This window comes from Alligator sinensis, unplaced genomic scaffold, assembly GCF_000455745.1.
Source record: "Alligator sinensis unplaced genomic scaffold, ASM45574v1 scaffold219_1, whole genome shotgun sequence".
Lineage (NCBI taxonomy): Eukaryota > Metazoa > Chordata > Crocodylia > Alligatoridae > Alligator > Alligator sinensis.
In genome coordinates this window covers 4,522,632-4,540,703 of record NW_005841866.1, presented here as the reverse complement: position 1 = coordinate 4,540,703, position 18,072 = coordinate 4,522,632, and the positions used below count along the sequence as shown (strand labels likewise).

The 18,072-nt window shown below is 40.4% G+C and overlaps 1 protein-coding gene across 2 annotated transcripts in view; it reads left to right on the top strand.

Annotated features, from left to right (window-relative positions):
• The window catches only part of WDPCP (WD repeat containing planar cell polarity effector), a 287,418-nt gene that overhangs the window by 157,983 nt on the left and 111,363 nt on the right, over window positions 1-18,072 (top strand). For both annotated transcript variants that reach the window (XM_014525820.2, XM_025192301.1), the window contains exons 12-13: window positions 6,373-6,561; window positions 11,359-11,482. In XM_014525820.2, the coding sequence (XP_014381306.1) occupies window positions 6,373-6,561; window positions 11,359-11,482 (313 nt within the window). The remainder of the gene's footprint in view (window positions 1-6,372; window positions 6,562-11,358; window positions 11,483-18,072) is intronic.

Sequence of the window (18,072 nt, the reverse complement as noted above, 5' to 3'; positions counted from 1 at the left end):
CTTTCCCTTGACTGGTCTGCTGCTACAGACTTTAACCCTTTTAATTCCTCCCACTCCACCCCTTTCTCTGCACATTTCTCCCAAAATTTGCCATGCGCTTCTTTGTTCCAATAACTCAGTTGCCATGTCTTTTGGTTGGAGGAAGCAATCATGCTGCTGTGGTATTCCACCTGCACTCCCAATATCTCAAACAGTACCTTCTCCACAGAATCATATCTGTTCATCATTGATCCATTCTGTACCCCATCACCAATTAATGTTGTCCTTATCCATAGTCTCCACTCTGGAACAGCATCCCACAATGTCTCTTCTGTATCTTCCCACTATGCCACTCCTGGTGAGTCAACCTTTCGTCGCACTCCCGACTGATCCTTCTCCAGCTTCTCCCGCTCTGTCTTCTGCTTGCCTCTGCTCTTCTCATCCCTCTGGCCTCTTCTCTCTCACTGCTACTTTCTTTGACACTGCCTTTGTTTCTGTCTCTACTGGTGCTTCTTGCCTTCTTTGCCACTGCCTCTGTTGCTGTCTGCTGTTGCTTCTGCCTTCACCTTCTCTGTCTTCTTGTCTCCACTTTTCCATCTTTATCCACTGTACCTCTGTCTCCAGACCTTTGTTTCTGCTCTTCATTTCTGTTTCTATGTCCTGGCTATCACCACTGCCATTTGGGTTCCCCTCCTTTACTCCTGTCATCCTGATGCTCTGTTGATCTTTTTCTGCCCTTAGGGCGTTAATCAGGCTCTTTACTGATTGCTTCATCTTAGCCAAAAGACCAAGATGCTGACAGGAACCTATCCCAAAGATAGGTTAGTGCAACTCAAGTTAGGTATGTGGTGATGCCCATTGCTTGTAGTCCCCCTCAGCACTGACTCTCTTTAAGTCATGGTGAGCCACTACATTGCATACATTTTTATTTCCTGTATACTCCCACAGCTGAGCTGCACCTTTTCTTTCCTATTTCTATTCATTCCTTTTTTTTTTACCAGCCTTAAATGTCTGGAAGAGATCTCCAAATGGGGCCCCAAACAGTTCACCCAGAATCCCTGTCACATCCCCCTCTCTCAGCCCATCACATATAATTAGTGCGGCCCTGCCCTCCATGAGGTGAAGCCAGACCAAGTTACCCCATGCCTCATCAACATGTAAATTTTTGGAGGATCCCAGAATTCCTGACAAGAACACCTGGTTCCAGTCATGGTGATGGGGGGGAAGTGGGGGCTAATTAGCACATGGATCCTTTGTGTGGGCTATCTGGTATACACACATGCACACACACACACATACTGAGCAGTGTGAGGTCACCATGGCTTGAAACACTATAGACTTTGGTGGGGCCCAGCCCAATGAACTATATGGTAAATTATGATGATTACAATGTTACTCAGGCAGGAAGCTGCCCATTTAAGACCCTGATGACTAAGGGTGATATCCCCAGCTCCGAACTTTCATCTACACTGGGGCCCATGCCTTGCAGATAATATCCCAGGCAGCTAAGCTCACCTGTAACCTTTCACCCTCTATGATTGTGGTCCCCTCTCTGGGACCTTTGGACTCACTAGGCCCTGGCCCCACCTTTCAGGCCAGTTGGAATCCCAAGCCTCTTGCTCCGGGCATCCCTCACTTGTGGGCCCCTGGCCCTTTTGAGCCCCTTGGGTCCTGGCCCAAGTACAGGCCAGTTTGGTTGCCTCAAGCCAGGCTTGCCTTCTCTTAACTCTCACAACTCTACTGAATCAAGTGAGCCTGAGGCCTTTCAAGGATCTTGCCAGCCTGGGCTTTCCCCAGCCAGGACTGTGTCAGGTCTGGAGGTTATCAGGCCGTTCACCAGGGAGGTTCACAGTCCTGGCATTTCCTGGGGCTGCCGCACCACTGGCAGTCCCGCCAGGCCTCCCTACCCTGGCGGGGTACAGTTTTAGGTCATGCCTAGGACCTGGGGCCTCCCATAGCCCCAGGCCATATACCTCCAAGATGTTCCTGAGCCACAGCTCAGCTAACTGATGTTTCTGCCATGGCGGCTAGCAGCAAACTGCTGCTTCACCCTTTATATATCCTGGATCTCCAAATGGCCACCACCATCAAGCGCCTGGCTGCTGCCTGCTCCTGCCCTTAAAGTGGGAGGCACCAACAGTGCCCTGCCACAGTCCCCCTTCTGTCTGTACAGTAAGATTGAAGTGCTAATATGTGTGTCATGCAGGTGTTTTTACAACATCAGAAAAACCTTCCTAGGGTCAGCACAAATTCTAATTTGTTTTTTCTTTACTGAAATAGTGGGTTTTTGACACGTTTGTCATGTATATGCTTGTTTGCTGATTGATATTCAAATTATTAAAATAATGAAAGTCTGAGTTTAAGAGACTACACTAAAAATAGGTCCAAATAATACAACCTTCAAGGTCAGTACAGATTAGTAAGCTAATGCAGGGTAATGTTTCAATAAACAAAATGTCAGATTTATCTATATGTTAATTGTTTGTAAGGGCTAAATAAGATTGTCAATGTTATCCAAAAATATTATTAAAAAAGTATTTGCCTACTTGTTGTCAGATAATTCAGCTCCACCATGTCCAATGGCAAGTTTAACAGTTGTAAAGGGCTACACAGAATGCTAATTAAAGCCTCTGCTTAATGTTTTCTTGCATGTTGTCCATTAAAAAAGAAATAACCTCTAAATTACCTGGTTACCTGTCAAACAGAAGGCACTCTACCCACGTTTACCTTGCTTTTTTTCAGTCCTCCCTTGTGGGCCCTACTCACAACAGCTTTCCAGAAAGCATAGCTTTCCCTTTCCTATCTCTAGCACATTTATGTTCTTACTAAGGCAAACAGGATCTCAGTGCAGGGATTTAGAGGCCTTTCTGCTAATTGCCAGCTTGTAAACTTAATTGGACTGTCTCCCTGGGCACTGTTCCTAAATCAATTAGGCAATGAGTTGGCTGTCACCTCTTTTTCCCAAGTAGGTCACCTAAAAGCGTGCCACCTAAGAGAAGTCAAGCATCCATATGGGAGGACGTTGACCTCTGCAGTTTAAAGTTATCGCACTTTAAAATTCATTCTGTTTGTTACTATAAAATCCTTTCTATATGGAAGGCAAACTTTTGTGTCCCCCATCCCCCATAGTTCATCACGCAAGTCAGAATATAAAGTTCTCTCTTGCTGCTTTGTTATTTTAGTCTTCTCTCTTTCTCTTTCTCTCACTGCTTGCAACCTAAGAGGCTGAAATAATACACAGATTAGTCAGTCCTCATTGTTGAGATCAGCAGTTTTGGGACTCTGTTAATTGATAAATAATTCATACATATACAAATTATATTGAAAATACAGTAAAGGTGTGTGACTGAGAAAACACAGACCTTCATCACTAAAAGCTTAAATTTGTTATTAATTCTCCATGGTGCGCATATGAAATGTAACTTGTGTTCTACATTAGGACACTCATTACTATCAGAAATATCTGTAAACAAAAGATTTACTTCAAGATGCAGTTGAAGTCTATGAGACTATGTATATATTTGAAATTAGGCTTGTGCTTAAGAACATTATTGAATTAGAGCATGTAACAAGTATTTTCTTGTGTTTTGGCTCTTAGCATCCATAAATAGGGTACTGCCAGTGAACCATTTTTTGTACATGGTGTGTTGGAATGAGCAGATCAATACAAAACATAAAAAGAATAAAAATTCAGAGCAGTTGTATAAACTCATCATGTTTGATCCTGTATATAAAATAACCTGCTTTTTAAAGAGTAATTTACTCTTTAATAAATAAGATAATTTTTTCTATCTTTCTATGCATCTGAGTTTTGGCTCTGTACTTTATAACTGGATCCTGCACTATGATTTTAACTTTTCTAGGCCCCAGGTGATCTTTGTGTTCAGGCTTGATCAAAGGAAGAATGCCAAGATTCTCTAAGCTATTTTCCATAAAAAACAGTTAACAAACAATTTCAGAGAATTTAAAAACATAGTTTTTAACTTCCTTTTTATGCTTTACCTATTTGGATAGTTTCCCTGAAGCTTCCACTACATTTTCTAGCATATTTCAGTCAGAACAGTAATCATTTCAAATTTGGCTCTAGAAAGACTACCTATCATATTTTATAGTTTAATTAGCATTCAAATAAAAATATTTATCTTCCCATAACAATTAGCACCAAAATTACATACTTTGTGCAACACTGTAAAAACATGCTACCAGAACAATTAGATGTTATCACTAGCACAAATATAGATATACAAAAACATGTTTAACATAGCAATTAAACAAAGTACCCAAAAGTTTCAATAAATTCAACTTTAAATATAATACAGAAGACAACCATAACTTTTTATGCTTAAAAATATGATTCTCTTCAAATAAATAAACCTCTTTGAATGGCAGTGGAAGCATCAGCTATGAGTTACCAGATTTTCCAGGCCTGTTGTTTATCAGTGAGTTATGGTCATACCTGTTCCCCAGCTTTCTTGCCGTCTTCCACTTCTTTGCTTGTACATACTACACCCATAATTATATTTTGCAAAACGTTTTATAAGATATAATTTCTGCATATTGGCTCTGTTTTTCTACATGGTCAGAAGGTTTTCTCTCAACCATTCTTTGTCTTTTGGTTGCAATTCTGAGACTCAATATTTCCCATCATCCTAGTACATTTTTCTTAAGTTTGAAGGACAGTTTCAGAACCCCTGCATAAGTATAAAGTCAACATCAATTGACTTTCTCCTTTAAATAGCTTTTATTGGCATTTTTCTTCTACCTAAGTAGATTTCAGAGTTCCTTTAGAAATACCCATATTTTCTTGCATGCTGTAGCCCCAAATAAGATATGCACCATGTTCTAGGGAAGGCAGAATGAAGAAAAAAATCATTTTGCAGAGTTATGGCTACATAAGGCAGGGACAGAGCCTAATCTTCAGCTCACTCACCCTCCCTTTCCTACTCAGGCACAAGCTACAGTTTTAACCCTCTCACAGCTGAATTGTCAACAGCTCTTGGTTTCTCAGGCAAAAGGTGAAACTGCAGGTGTTGCTGAAGACTGGATTCCATGGACAGACCTAAGATTTTGAAAAGAACAAAAAACAGTCTGAAAGGCTGTGAAAATGGAGGAGAGAGACTAGGAGTAACTAACAGCAAAATTGCTGAACAAAGGGTAGCTTGATTAGCAGATCATCAAGACCATGATAAAGGAGAAAGGGTTACTAAAGCTTATGAAGTGAAAAGTAATTAGCAGGAATCAGTAGAATCTAATGAGCTATGAAGTCAATTGATTCCCTTAGCAGTGCCTGAATAAAGATGCTTCTGCTACTGGTAGGCAGTTTGTTTTAAACTTTGGGTGAAATAGAAACCAAAGCAGGGTATGACTATACCACTGCACCTCCCCTGAATCTGCCACTGCTGGATTTTGCCTTTCTCTCCATAAATATATCATGCTGGGGATAAGTTGCTGGAGGGAGAAGACAAGGAAAAGAAGTGACAGCCATCTTATAGTGTTTTTATGCTTCTGTGCAGAAAATCAACCACCCTGCTTATGACACCCCCCCCCCCCTTTATCCCCCCCCCCCCCCACCCAATTTTTGGAAGGCTAATTTTTAAGGAAAAGTGTGTGTGGTATCTGAATAAATACGGTGTATCAGCAGTAGGCAACCACTGACAAGCATGCCAGAGCATGGCACTTATAGTTAATTCAGAGGAAAGTAAAACAACCCCACGGTAGTCTTAATTGCTGTGCAATCAAGTTTAATTGTTCAGATACTGTTCTTGAATTAACTCTTCTGTATTGTTTAAGACTAAGTTAAGAATAGCTTCTTCTGAGTGCTCTGAATCTGTTCCAAGAACCAATGACTTACTTGATTGAGAGATCAATTTGGATTTTTTTTACTTCATGCCATTGTGACATTTGATGTAAGTGCATGTATACAGATGCATACTTTATATCAGTATATAAAAAACCTCACACGTTCATCCCTGCACATGCACACACACACACAATCAATTAATGCCATTCTATGTCTCATTTACTAATACTTCCCTATCTGAAATATACTCCGTGAAGATAAATTTATTAATATATGTGAGGAGCTCAGATACTATAGAGAGAACCATCTCAAAAGAGCCTATAAATTTACTGTTGAGTAGTTTTGTTGCCGATAAACATATACTAGTTATGCACATGGTTGTATTTCACTGATGAGTTTTCTCCACAGTGTAAAACATAATGAGGCTAAATAATATGTTCTATGCAAACATACTTTAAAAAAGATTTTATAAAGCCCATTTATTTATTAAGACTTTAACAAAAGCAATAATGTTTAAACCGCACTGAAAAATAGTCTATTATTGTTCTACACCCATATGATACTACCCTTGGCTTTCATCTTTACTATTACAGGTGTCATCCCAAGAGGACAGCTGAGTCTTCTGGACATCCTCCACCAATACATTCAGTATGATGAGATGCAAGAGGCGATTAATGTCCTGAGTAGTATGAACTGGAACACTATGGGCCAACAGTGTTACATAAGCTTGAGTGCCATCGTAAATCACCTTTTTAGAAAAAAGTTGACAGCAGAGAGAGAAGGTTAGAATGTGATTATATTTTATTATAATTATATTTTATAAGGATTCATATGTTAAAATCCATGTGTGAGTTATGATAATATGTATTGACTTAAAAAAAAGACTTTACATTTAAAAGTTCCAAATTAGTCAGAAGAGTTACCTTGCTAGTCTATAAACAAGAGTCATTATTATACAGATAGATATTTTCAATAAAATTAGGCATAGATTGCATGCAGATTTTAATTCATATCAGTAATAAGGAAGGTCATACATTTCTAAAATATATTATACAATATATAATATTAGAGAGAAAGAGAATGAATAATTAAAATATGTACTTCTGTATTACACTCATGTGTAAGGATTCAGATACTTAACATTTGGAGCCAGGACAGAATTAAAGAGCAGCTTTGTCAAAGGGAAGGTACAAGAGCATTTACTGTTTTACTCGAACGCAAGACGAGGTTTCCCCCCCAGTCAGCATGGGGACAGAAGCTCCTTGTCTTACATTCGCATATAAGGAAATCTCATTAAATACATTGTCTATCATTAAACTGCTGCTAAAAGCAGCATGTGCTCATTAATCAAAATGAACTATGGAGTTGATTAAATGCAGCCAACGCTGAGCATGACTATAAAACACATGGCCCATACTGGGCAAACATATTGATGGAACCTACCACAATGATAGTTTTTGGAGAGGTTTTTTGTATTTTGTTTCAAGTGCCAAATAAGTTCCAGATTCAATTGGGCAAAGCCCAATTGTCAAATTCCAAAATTCTACTGAACAGAGCTCAGTCGTCAAGTCTGTGTGGTTCTACCACTAGGCAAGTATCCTCCTTCCTAGGCCCATTGGTCTGGGGCTTGGGATGCTCCCCAAATTGAGGCAAACATCTTACATGCAAGCCCCAGGCCCAGAGGCCTTGGGGTTCAGATGCCCCCAATCACTTGATCTTGATCTTTGTCTGATCTTAGCCAAAAGGATAGGTTGGAAAGCTTTTTACAAAAATATATTGTCTATATATATAAATAAAAATATACATATATGTATACCTCTACGCATCTATCTCATGACTGATATGGTTCACTCTAAACCACACCTTTACAGTTACACCATTCCTATTCTGTTACAGTAACCATACTATACTCTGTGCATCCACATGCCCATCACCATGCCCTTTACCTGACACGGTCATACAAAGGACTGCCTCAGTACCCCTTTTCTCTCCCCCCACCAATTCCCGTCCTGTTTCCCCAGCCCTTTCATTCATTATCTTAAATAAGTTAGTACATCCCATCTGAATAAACTGTGCAGTAGCACCCACTGTGCCTTTCTTTCTCATTTCCAGTGATTCCTGTTTCTTCACTAGCTGATAAATGTCTGGCAAATATCACTAAACAGGACCCCAAACAGTTCACCCAGAATCTCTCTGTCACCCCCTCTTAGCCTATCTCATACGTTTAGAGTGACTCTGCCCTTCATGAGGTGGAGCTGGCCCAGGTTGCTCTGTACCTCATCTGCACCTAAATTTTTAGAGGATCCCAAGACTCATGACAAGAACACCTAGTTGCAGCCATGTGTGGCAGGGCTAATTAGCACATGGATCCTTTGTGGCAGGTATCTGGAGTACACACAGATACTGAGCAGTGCTGAGCTGTGGAGTCACAATGGCTTGACTTTGGGGTCCAGCCCAATGATCTATATGGTAAACCCTCACCCTTTGGGCTTTGGACTAATATCTTGTATAGTTTGTACTACATATAAGTAGGTAAAAAGTACTCCTTTCAAAATGTGTTTATGGAGTACCTCTGCTAAGATTTGTAGCAGTTTCAAAAAATATAAAATGCATCAATGCTAGCTGAGCTAAATTAAATTACTACAGGTATGTTTATTTTAAAGTCATTACTTTCAGATTTGCTTCTCACTTCTATGTGCTCAGGGACAGCAGGGTCTGATTGGGGGGGGGTAGGTGCAAGGGTCTGCAGGGGGAAGAAGTTGCAGAGCCAGAGGGCAGGGGTGTCACCTGACTCCCAGATCTATTTTTCCTGCTGTAGCAATGAGAGGAGAACAAATTCAAGACAAACTTCTGATAATTAGATTCTATGCCTGGAAAATTATAACAAATTTATAAAGTTTCTATATATAGACTCCATTTATTGGGGGTCATCTTATATTCAGGGTCATCTTATAGTAACATAAATATGGTAGTTTTGTTTGTAAGTGTTTGCAGAAGGGGCATTCTTTAGTGTCCCATTCAGTGGCTTTCTGTGTTGTGTTTTTCTCCTGCATCCATGAGGAGTGTCACATCTCTACTTACTGTAACCTTCCTATCCAGCACAGTCACTTCTGACATCCTCACATGAAAAGGTGAACTTAAGGCTCAGCCTCATCTCTGCTGGATTCCAGTGAGATATATTCCTACTGAATTGTTGTACACTATGGCACATAAGAGATTCTAAGATTTAGAGTGTAACAATTGAGTAGGAAAATGTCATGCCAAGGCCCAGCAGGAGTGCAACCAGGTACAAGGCACATCTTTGATGAGACGAAAGGAGGCTGCTAGTAGAGGTGGTGAGTCACAGATCACCGAAAAATGAATGCTATTCAGTTTGCTCTCAGATCATCAGTTAGTTATCCCCGTTCTACATTATGAGATACATGAGAGGTTACCATAATCTTAACTCTACAAATGTACAATATTGAAGTTGTGTCTTAATAAAACACACTTCAAAAAAAATCAGTGAAAAAGGCTGTTCTTAAAGCTATAGTGTAAAATGTGTATATTATAAAAAAATGTCTGTATGTTCCTATCTCCCTGTCTTAGACTGTTTTAACTTCAAACAGAATTTTATTCTAGACAGGATTTACTCTGTATGACTTGCAAATTTGACATGGTAATTTGTTTTCTTTTTATTAGTGAAACCCAGTGAGCCCTTTTATTTGTAGCGATGGGGCGGTTATCTTTGAGATCTTCATTTCTGCTTTCAACATCAAGCTGGGCTATCTAATGAATCTGTAACAGTGCTAGTAGTTACTTGTATTCCATGTAGGTTGGAACATTTCTGAAGTACAAAACATGCTGTCAAGAAAACAGCAATGGCAAAAGAATATGGCTTGTTTTTGCAATAGCATTGTTGTATTCAGTTTTAATCTAAATTGACTGCTGCTTTGAAAGAAAATACCTCTGAAGTCCAGCTTATCTTTCTGTCTAGATTTAAGATAATGCAAAACCTAATTTACTAACAGTTTGCCTATGTTCCTAAGATTATACTATTAGAGTATTTAGTGCTATCACACCTTACAGAATAAAATGTAGCTATGTTTAGACTTAAGAACTAGTATCACTAAATACAGAAATGGCTAGTTCAAATAAACATTAATAACCACAAATTAATGAGATTTTGTCTGCCTGATGAGCAGGGATCCTGGTTTTCTCTGATAAAAAAATCCCCAATTTTCAGTTTTAAAAAAGTAACCCAAAACCCACATGTTTTCATGATTACAATGAAACACCACTAATATATCTATTAGACATATAGATCCCTGCTCATCAGGCAGAAAAATCTCATTAATTTGTGGTTATTAATGTTTATTTGAATTAGCCATTTCTGTATTTAGTGATAATAGTTCGTAAATCTAAGCATATTTGCATTTTATTCTGTAAGGTGTGATAGCACTAAATACTCTAAAAGTATAGTGTTAGGAACATAGGCAAACTGTTAGTAATTTAGGTTTTGCATTATCTTAAATCTAGACAGAAAGATAAGCTAGACTTCAGAGGTATTTTCTTTCAAAGCAGCAGTCAATTTAGATACCTGCTGCCAAAAGCACCATGTGCTCATTAATCAAAATGAACTATGCAGTTGATTAAATGCAGCCGACACTGGGCGTTACTATAAAACACATGGCCCATATTGGGCAAACATATAGATATCTATATACTAGTGTTGTTTCATTTTAATCATGGAAAAATGTGGGTTTTGGTTTACTTTTTTCAACTGAAAATTGGAGATTTTTTTATCAGAGAAAACCAGGATCCGTCTTTATAACCATCCTTCAGCTATTTGAAGATTTATGTACAAACCCCATCCTGCCAATCTTCTTTTCTGTAGACTAAGTAATCCTAGAAAAATAATTCTATAGTTAAGAAAGGAAAATTTATAGCAGGTCAGACCATTTTTAAAAAGAAAACTCTTCTGAAAAAAGAGCTTGATTCTCCAGTAGTTTTAAACCAATGTGATGGCACTAACTACTGTGGAGCTATTCTGAATTGCATCAGTGCAAGATAAAGGAACATCAGGCCCAAGGTTTTCTTTTGATCCTTTTTACAAAAATGAGGAAGTATTTGTTGAGGGGAGTTCCAGAGCCCTTAGGGCCATCACGAGAAAAGCTTAGCTACCTGCTTGCCTCATGCACAACGGTACTACTTGAAAAAGCTGTACACTATTGTTCTTTTCGTATGAGAAAAGAGAAAAGTTAACCGGGATTGATTTTAGTTCGACAAACTTGTTCAAACTCTGTTGCTCTTATGAGTCACTGTTTTAATTATGCTTTTCTGGCAGAGCTTTGTTTATTATAGATTTCTTCACTTCTGACAGCTTTCTGTTGCTCAAAATCATTGTCAGCTCTGCCTCAAGTGAAAGTTTATACACAGGTTTGTTTTTGTACCAGCTGTCATATATTAATTTTATCAGTCCTGCAACAAACTTGCTTTTCATCTGTGTTTGAGAAATCTGACTGATTGCAAACATGAACACCCTGTTGTAATTGAAGCAGTTTCACTTGTTTCATTGCTGCTGTGTTTGAACTCCACAGCACAGCTTGAGGCAAGCCTTGGAACCTTTTATGCTCCAGCAAGGCCTCTGTTGGATATGACTGTCTTGGAATATCGGGATCCAATCAGCAGATATGCAAGAAGGTTCTTCCACCACCTGCTCAGGTGAATGACAACTTCAACTTTTATTAACTGCATATTTCAATACCCACCTACTTTAATGTGGTTAGCATTTTCCAGGAGGACCACCCCTGAAAAATGCATTCATTGTCACAGTTTATTTAGCTTGCACTTCTTTCCTTTCAAGAAGGGTATAATAAAGTGCTTCTTAGAGATCTTCTATCAACAGTACACTTAAAATGAATTAACCTTCCCTTTTAATTTGATAGAAAGAAGATTGCATACATTTAGAGAGATTTATGGGCAGGTCATCCGTAGATTAGCAATTGGAACAGCTTACAAACTGGGAGGGAGCATTGAGTTTTAATTGATGCTAAAAATGCAAATGAACTGTGTATGGTCCAAGACATTTTTGGCTCCAAGCCTGGGAAATCTGTCTTTTGTTCTTCTCACCTTCACATTTCTCATTTAGGAAATAATATCCCAGGTCATAACCTTAGTGTTAATGCTGTTGCTTAAGTAATACAATCTTTGCTGCAGTTCAAAACCCTAAAAAGAGCTTCAGCCACTAAAAAAATATAATAAAAAGAAAGGTTGCTGTGACTTGTAATTCACACAATGACTTCAAAAACGTGAAAACCAAATTCAACTCGACATTCTGTAACCTTAATAATAGTCTTGAAGTTTTCATCAATCATCAGTTAAATAGTCCTGAATGTTTTTGAATTTCTTCAAATATTACATTATATCAGGCGACCCCCTGCAAACGTATTCACAGATTAAATGTATATTTTATTCAGTATTTTGCTTAGACACCTGTTAGTAGTTGAAGCAAGTCATTCATTGTCAAGGCTAAAATTTGTATCTTAAAGAGTGTTAAAAATATTTTGATCAAGTAGGAGAGTAAGATTCACATACTTAAATATGAAAGCACCCATTTGTCTTAGAATGATTTAGTTTTCCTGCAAAAATTATGAATTGTCATATTATTTTGAAAGTGAAATGTATCCTATTTTGGATCTTAGTGAGAAATACGCAATATTTCCTTTAAAATGGGGAGTATGAAAAAGAATAGTCTTTAAGCTCACCTGGTCTACAAGAAAGCATTTATACATTTTTTTTTGTTTAAATGTTGTAAGGTTTGCACTAGAGAATGCTGTTTTAAACAACTGGATATTGTTATTAGAAATGATTGCGCACAAGTTGTACCTTTGCTTCCTCTAAAGAGCAGTAAGGAGAAAGCATTATGATAGTGGCCGAACAGGAGTGCTTTGGGCCATTCTGCCTGCATGGTACAGATGCAGAAAGAATGCCTCTGAGCTTACTGAAAGGTGTGAATATAGTTTAAATCTGCTTGTGAAAGATTTAGCCTCTCTGACTCAGGAACTTGCTTCCAAAAGTTAGCAGGCATGCAGAGGCATGGGGCCCTGGCTAAGACTCAACCCTTGAGGCTGTTGAGTGTGGCTAGGTGCACTGAGCCAACACTCCTTCTCTCTACCAGCATTCGGGAAGCTTTAGTGTCAGTTTGTTGCCTGGGTGTGGAAGGGGATGGACTGGAGTCTCCAGGTGCATTCAGCCTCCCTCACAAGACAAGCCAGGATGCAGTCCTTAAGTGAGCCTAATACAATAGCAGTCTGTGAAACAACTGCATGTTGTTTTGTTGTCTCCCAGTTGTCAATAGCCTTTGTATTCAACTGAATCTAAGTGATATGATCATGTGCTTGCTGCAGAGCAGATGGTAATGCTTAAAGCTTATCTGAGAAGACATAATCTAGGTACAAAATGAAATGTTTAAAAATGAGTGGTTTATCTGATAGAAAGCAACAAGCTTTGGTGTCCAGAGCTGATTTTTATTTTATTAAAGTGCTTCTTTCTTAATTGGTGATTATTTCCCACTTTCTTTTAGATATTTTATTACATGGCTAGAAATCATTTGAATGTAGGCTCAGCCAAAAGTGTATTGGGGTTTAAAGAAACTCTGTTAAAAATCAACTTGATCACTCAGGATTTAGGAGTATGTCCCACTTCTGCGGGGGGGCACATCAGGAAGCACAATGCCTTTTAATCTTTACAGGCACAAAGAGGCCAACCACCCTGCTTCCTACCTCCCACTGTATCATTTTAAGGTGCAGCTTATTTTAAATATTTGCAGGTTTGCTGTAAGTGTTTAATGGATCTGTTTGCAATGTTGTTCTATTACTGAAATTATGTATTATGGGTGGCCAAACATAGCAATCAAAGGAGCATGGCAATGCTGATGTGTTGCAAACCATCCAGCTTCGCACTTTCAGTGCCAGCCTAAGCCACTGCAAGGGGTATTTGGTTGTAATCAGATGAGCATAAAAGGGTAAAAGTGAAACTGAGCACTATGCATGATTTAAGACTCTGGAGACTGTATGAGGATCTGCTCCTCCAGCAAGAACTATAGAAAACACAGTGCTTCCCAGAGTGCTCAGACATGCAGTATAGGCAGAGCCAATGTCTTGAATCCCGTCCTTCCTGAGGCATTGTAGGGTCCATAGCAACTCCTATGGGTTTCAGAAAGGCTAAGTGAGAAGTGTGTGCATCTGCACGTGTGTGTGTGTGTGTGTGCAGGAAGCAAATATAGAAAGTAGGAAAACAACAAATAACTGGGAAGCAGGGGAGGGGTAGAATTAGTAATTCAGGTAGAAAGTGCCAGGGATGGGGACATGAGGAAAAAAGAAGAACAACGTGCAGCAGATTAGAGCAGACAAGGATAGAGGTGCATCCACAGGCTTCAAAGGGCATAGAAGAAGCAGAGAAAGGACTGAGGAGAACAGAGGAAGGATGGAAGCCACCATGGGTGGTATGGTGTATATTCATGGGACCAGCAGAGGCACATGGACACAAGGACAGCCTTTTTTGCACAATAAAAGCCTGAAGCACTTTAAACATTTCTGCGTATAAAACTGAATGTCATTCTTGTAAACAAAGCCTCCCCCACTACAGCTTTCCTTTGATTGCCCCACCAATTTGCCTCAAGCTTTTTCTGAAGGGACCTGCTGTCTTTGGAGAGCATAGTTCAGTGTACATGCTGAGGCAACTCTGGTCTGCCTGCTGAGTCTGCCAAAAAGGTGCCAGTTAGTATAATAGATTTTTATTTATGAATGCCTGTGTTAACTGGAATCTTGATTGGAATCACCCTTTCCACCAAACAGCCCACACAGTGATAATGAATTTGCATCATTCTTGGTATGTCTACACACCATAATGCAGTGCTGCGCTTAGACACCCCATGCTCATATTCGCTAGCTTTGACACTGGAACAGCATAGTCAAAGAATCATAGAAAATTAGGGTTGGAAGGAAAAGAGGTCATCTAGTCCAGCTCCCTGCTCAAAGCAAGACTAGCCCCAACTATATTATCCCAGCCAAGGCTTTGTCTAGGCAGGTCTTGAAAATCTCTAAGGATGGAGATTCCACAACCTCTCTGGGTAACCTGCCCCAGTGCTTTACTACCCTCCTAGTGAGAGAGTTTTTCTTAATATCTAACCTAAACTTCCCTTGCTGTGACTTGGGACCATTGTTCATTCTTCTGTCATCTGCCAACACTAAGAACAGTTTAGCTCCATCCTGTTTGGAACCACCCATCAGGTAGTTGAAGGCTATTATTAAATCCTCCCTTAGTCTTCTCTTCTTCAGATGAAATAAGTTCAGTTCCCTCAGCCTCTCTTCCTAAGTCATGTTCCCCAGCACTCTAACCATTTTTGTTGCCCTCTGCTGGACTCTCTCCAATTTGTACACATTTCTCTTGTAGTGGGAAGCCCAAAACTGAACACAGTACTCCAGAGGTGGCCTCACCAGTGTCAGATAGAGGTGAATAATCACTTCCCTTGATCTGCTGGTAACACACCTACCAATGCAGCCCCGTATGCCATTAGCATTCTTGGCAACAGGGGCGCACTGTTGACTTATATTCAGCTTATTGACCACTGTAATCCCCAGGTCCTTTTCTGTGGAGCTTCTGCTTAGCCAGTGAGTCCCCAGCCTGTACTAATGAACAGGATTGTTCCATCCTAAGTGCAGGACTTTGTATTTGTCCTTATTGAACTTCATGACATTTCTTTCAGTCCAATCCTACAATTTATCTAGGTCTCTCTGAATCTTAGCCCTATCCTCCAGTGTATCTACTGCTCCACTCAGCTTGGTGCAAACTTGCTGACATCCACTCCATCTCATCTTCCATCCACTCCATCTCGTCTTCCAGATCATTTATTAGAAAATGTTAAGACTCATAGAACAAAATTGACAAAGCCATAAAGGAAATACAGTGTGCCTGAGCTAGGGACTAACATAAGCGGGCTGGGGGTGAGGAGGAGAACGCATCTAGGTTACATAATTACAATGTTAGTCAGCTAAGTCTGGGGGTGGGAGGGAAAGGGGAGAGAGGGGGGTCACAACACTGAGAGAGAAAGAGGATAGATGCAAACAACCCCATACAAAAATTGAACAAAACCAGCCCCAGAACCAACCCCTGGGGCACTCCACTTGATACCAGCTGCCAAGTAGAGATGGAGCCATTGATTACTACCCTTTGAGCTCAGTGGTCCAAACAGTTTTCTATCCACCTTACAGTCCATTCATTCAACCCATGCTTCCTTAGCTTGCTGGGAAGAATGCGGTGGGAAACCACATCAATAGCCTTGCTGAAATCAACATATATCACATCCACTGCTCTCCCTGAATCCACAGAGCCAGTCATCTCATCAGAGAAGGCAATCGGGTTGATCAGGCTTGACTTGCCCTTGTTGAATCCATGCTGACTATTTCTAATCCCTTTCTTCTCCTCCATGTGCTTATAAATAGATTCCTTGAGGATCTGCTTAATGATTTTTCCAGGGACTGAATTGAGGCTGACCAGTCTGTAGTTCCCCAGATCCAACTTCTTCCCTTTCTTAAAGACAGGCACTATATTTGTCCTTTTCCAATCATCTAGGACCTTGCCAGACTGCCATGAGTTTTCAAAGGTAAAGGCCAATGGCTTTGCAATCACATTGCTCAACTGCCTCAGCACCCTTGGGTACATCGCATCCAGACCCATGAAATTGTACAAGTTCAGCTTTTCTAAATAGTCCCTAACGTGTTCTTTCACTACTGTCGGCTGCTCACCTCCTCCACAAACTGTGCTGCAAAGTACAGTAGTCTGGTAACTAACCTTGTGTGTTAAGACTAAGATGAAAAAGGCATTGCGTACTTCAGCTTTTTCTGCATAATCTGCCATTAGGTTGCCTCCCCCATTCAATAAGGTATCCACGCTTTCCCTGATATCCCTCTTATTGCTGACATACTTGTAAAAATCCTTCTTGTTACCCTTCATGTCCCTTGCTAGCTACAACTCCAATTGTACTTTGGCCTTCCTGATTTCATCCTTGCAAGCCCAAACAATACTGTTTTACTTCTGTCTAGTAGACTGTTCAAGTTTCCACTTCTTGTAAGCTTCCTTTGTGTGTTAGCTCATTAAAGAGTTCCCTGCTAAGCCAAGCTGGTCTTCTGCCATACTTGCTAGTTTTCATGTGCATTGGGATACTTCATTCCTGCACCTTTAGTAAGATATTTTTCAAGTACAACCAGCTCTCCTGGGCTCCTTTCCCCCTCAGACTGGCCTACCAGGGAATCCTGCCCAGCAGTTCCCTGAGTATGTTTGCTTTTCTGAAGTTCAGGGTCCTTACTCTGCTGCTCTTCTTCCTTTCTTCAGGATCCTGAACTCGATCATCTCATGATCACTGCTACCCAAGTTGCCTCCCACTTGCACATTCCCCATCAATTCTTCCCTGTTTATGAGCAGTAGGTCAAGAAGAGCATGGCTCCTAGTTGGCCTCTCCAACACCTGCACCAGAAAGTTATCCCCAACACTCTCCAAAAACTTCCTGTATTGTCTGTGCACTGCTGATTGCCCTCCCGCAGATGCCAAGTGATCCCACATGAGAACCAGGCCTTTGATCTGGAAACTTTCACTAGCTGTTTCAAGAAAGCCTTATTCACCTTATCCTCCTGGTCTAGTGGTCTGTAGCAGATACCCACTATGACATCACCCTTGTTGCTCTCCCCTCTAATCCTGACCCAGAGGCTTTCAACAAACCTATCTCCAATTTCATACTGGAGCTCTGAGCAGTCATACAGCTTTTACGTGAAGAGCAACTCTTGCTCTTCTGCTCTGCCTGGCTTCCTAAACAGTTTACACCCATCCATGACAATGCTTCTGTCATGGGAGCTATCCCACCAAGGCCCTGTTATTCCAAACACTGCATAGTTCAGTGATTGTGCAAGGACTTCTAATTCTTCCTGCTTGTTTCCCAGGCTCCGTGCATTTGTGTACAGACATCTGAGGTAACTAGCTGATCGCCCTACTTTCTCAGGAAGAATGAAAAGGCATCCCCTGTTTTCCCCTCCTGCTTGTGCTTCCTTCAAGTCACCCACTTCTCCACTTACCTCAGGGCTTTGGTGTCCATCCCCTGGCAAACCTAGTTTAAAGCCCTCCTCACTAGGATAGCAAGCCTGTCTGTGAAAATTCTCTTCCCTCTCTTGTTCAGATTCATAGATTCATGGATGTTAGGGTCGGAAGGGACCTCAATAGATCATCGAGTCAAACCCCCTGCATAGGCAGGAAAGAGGGCT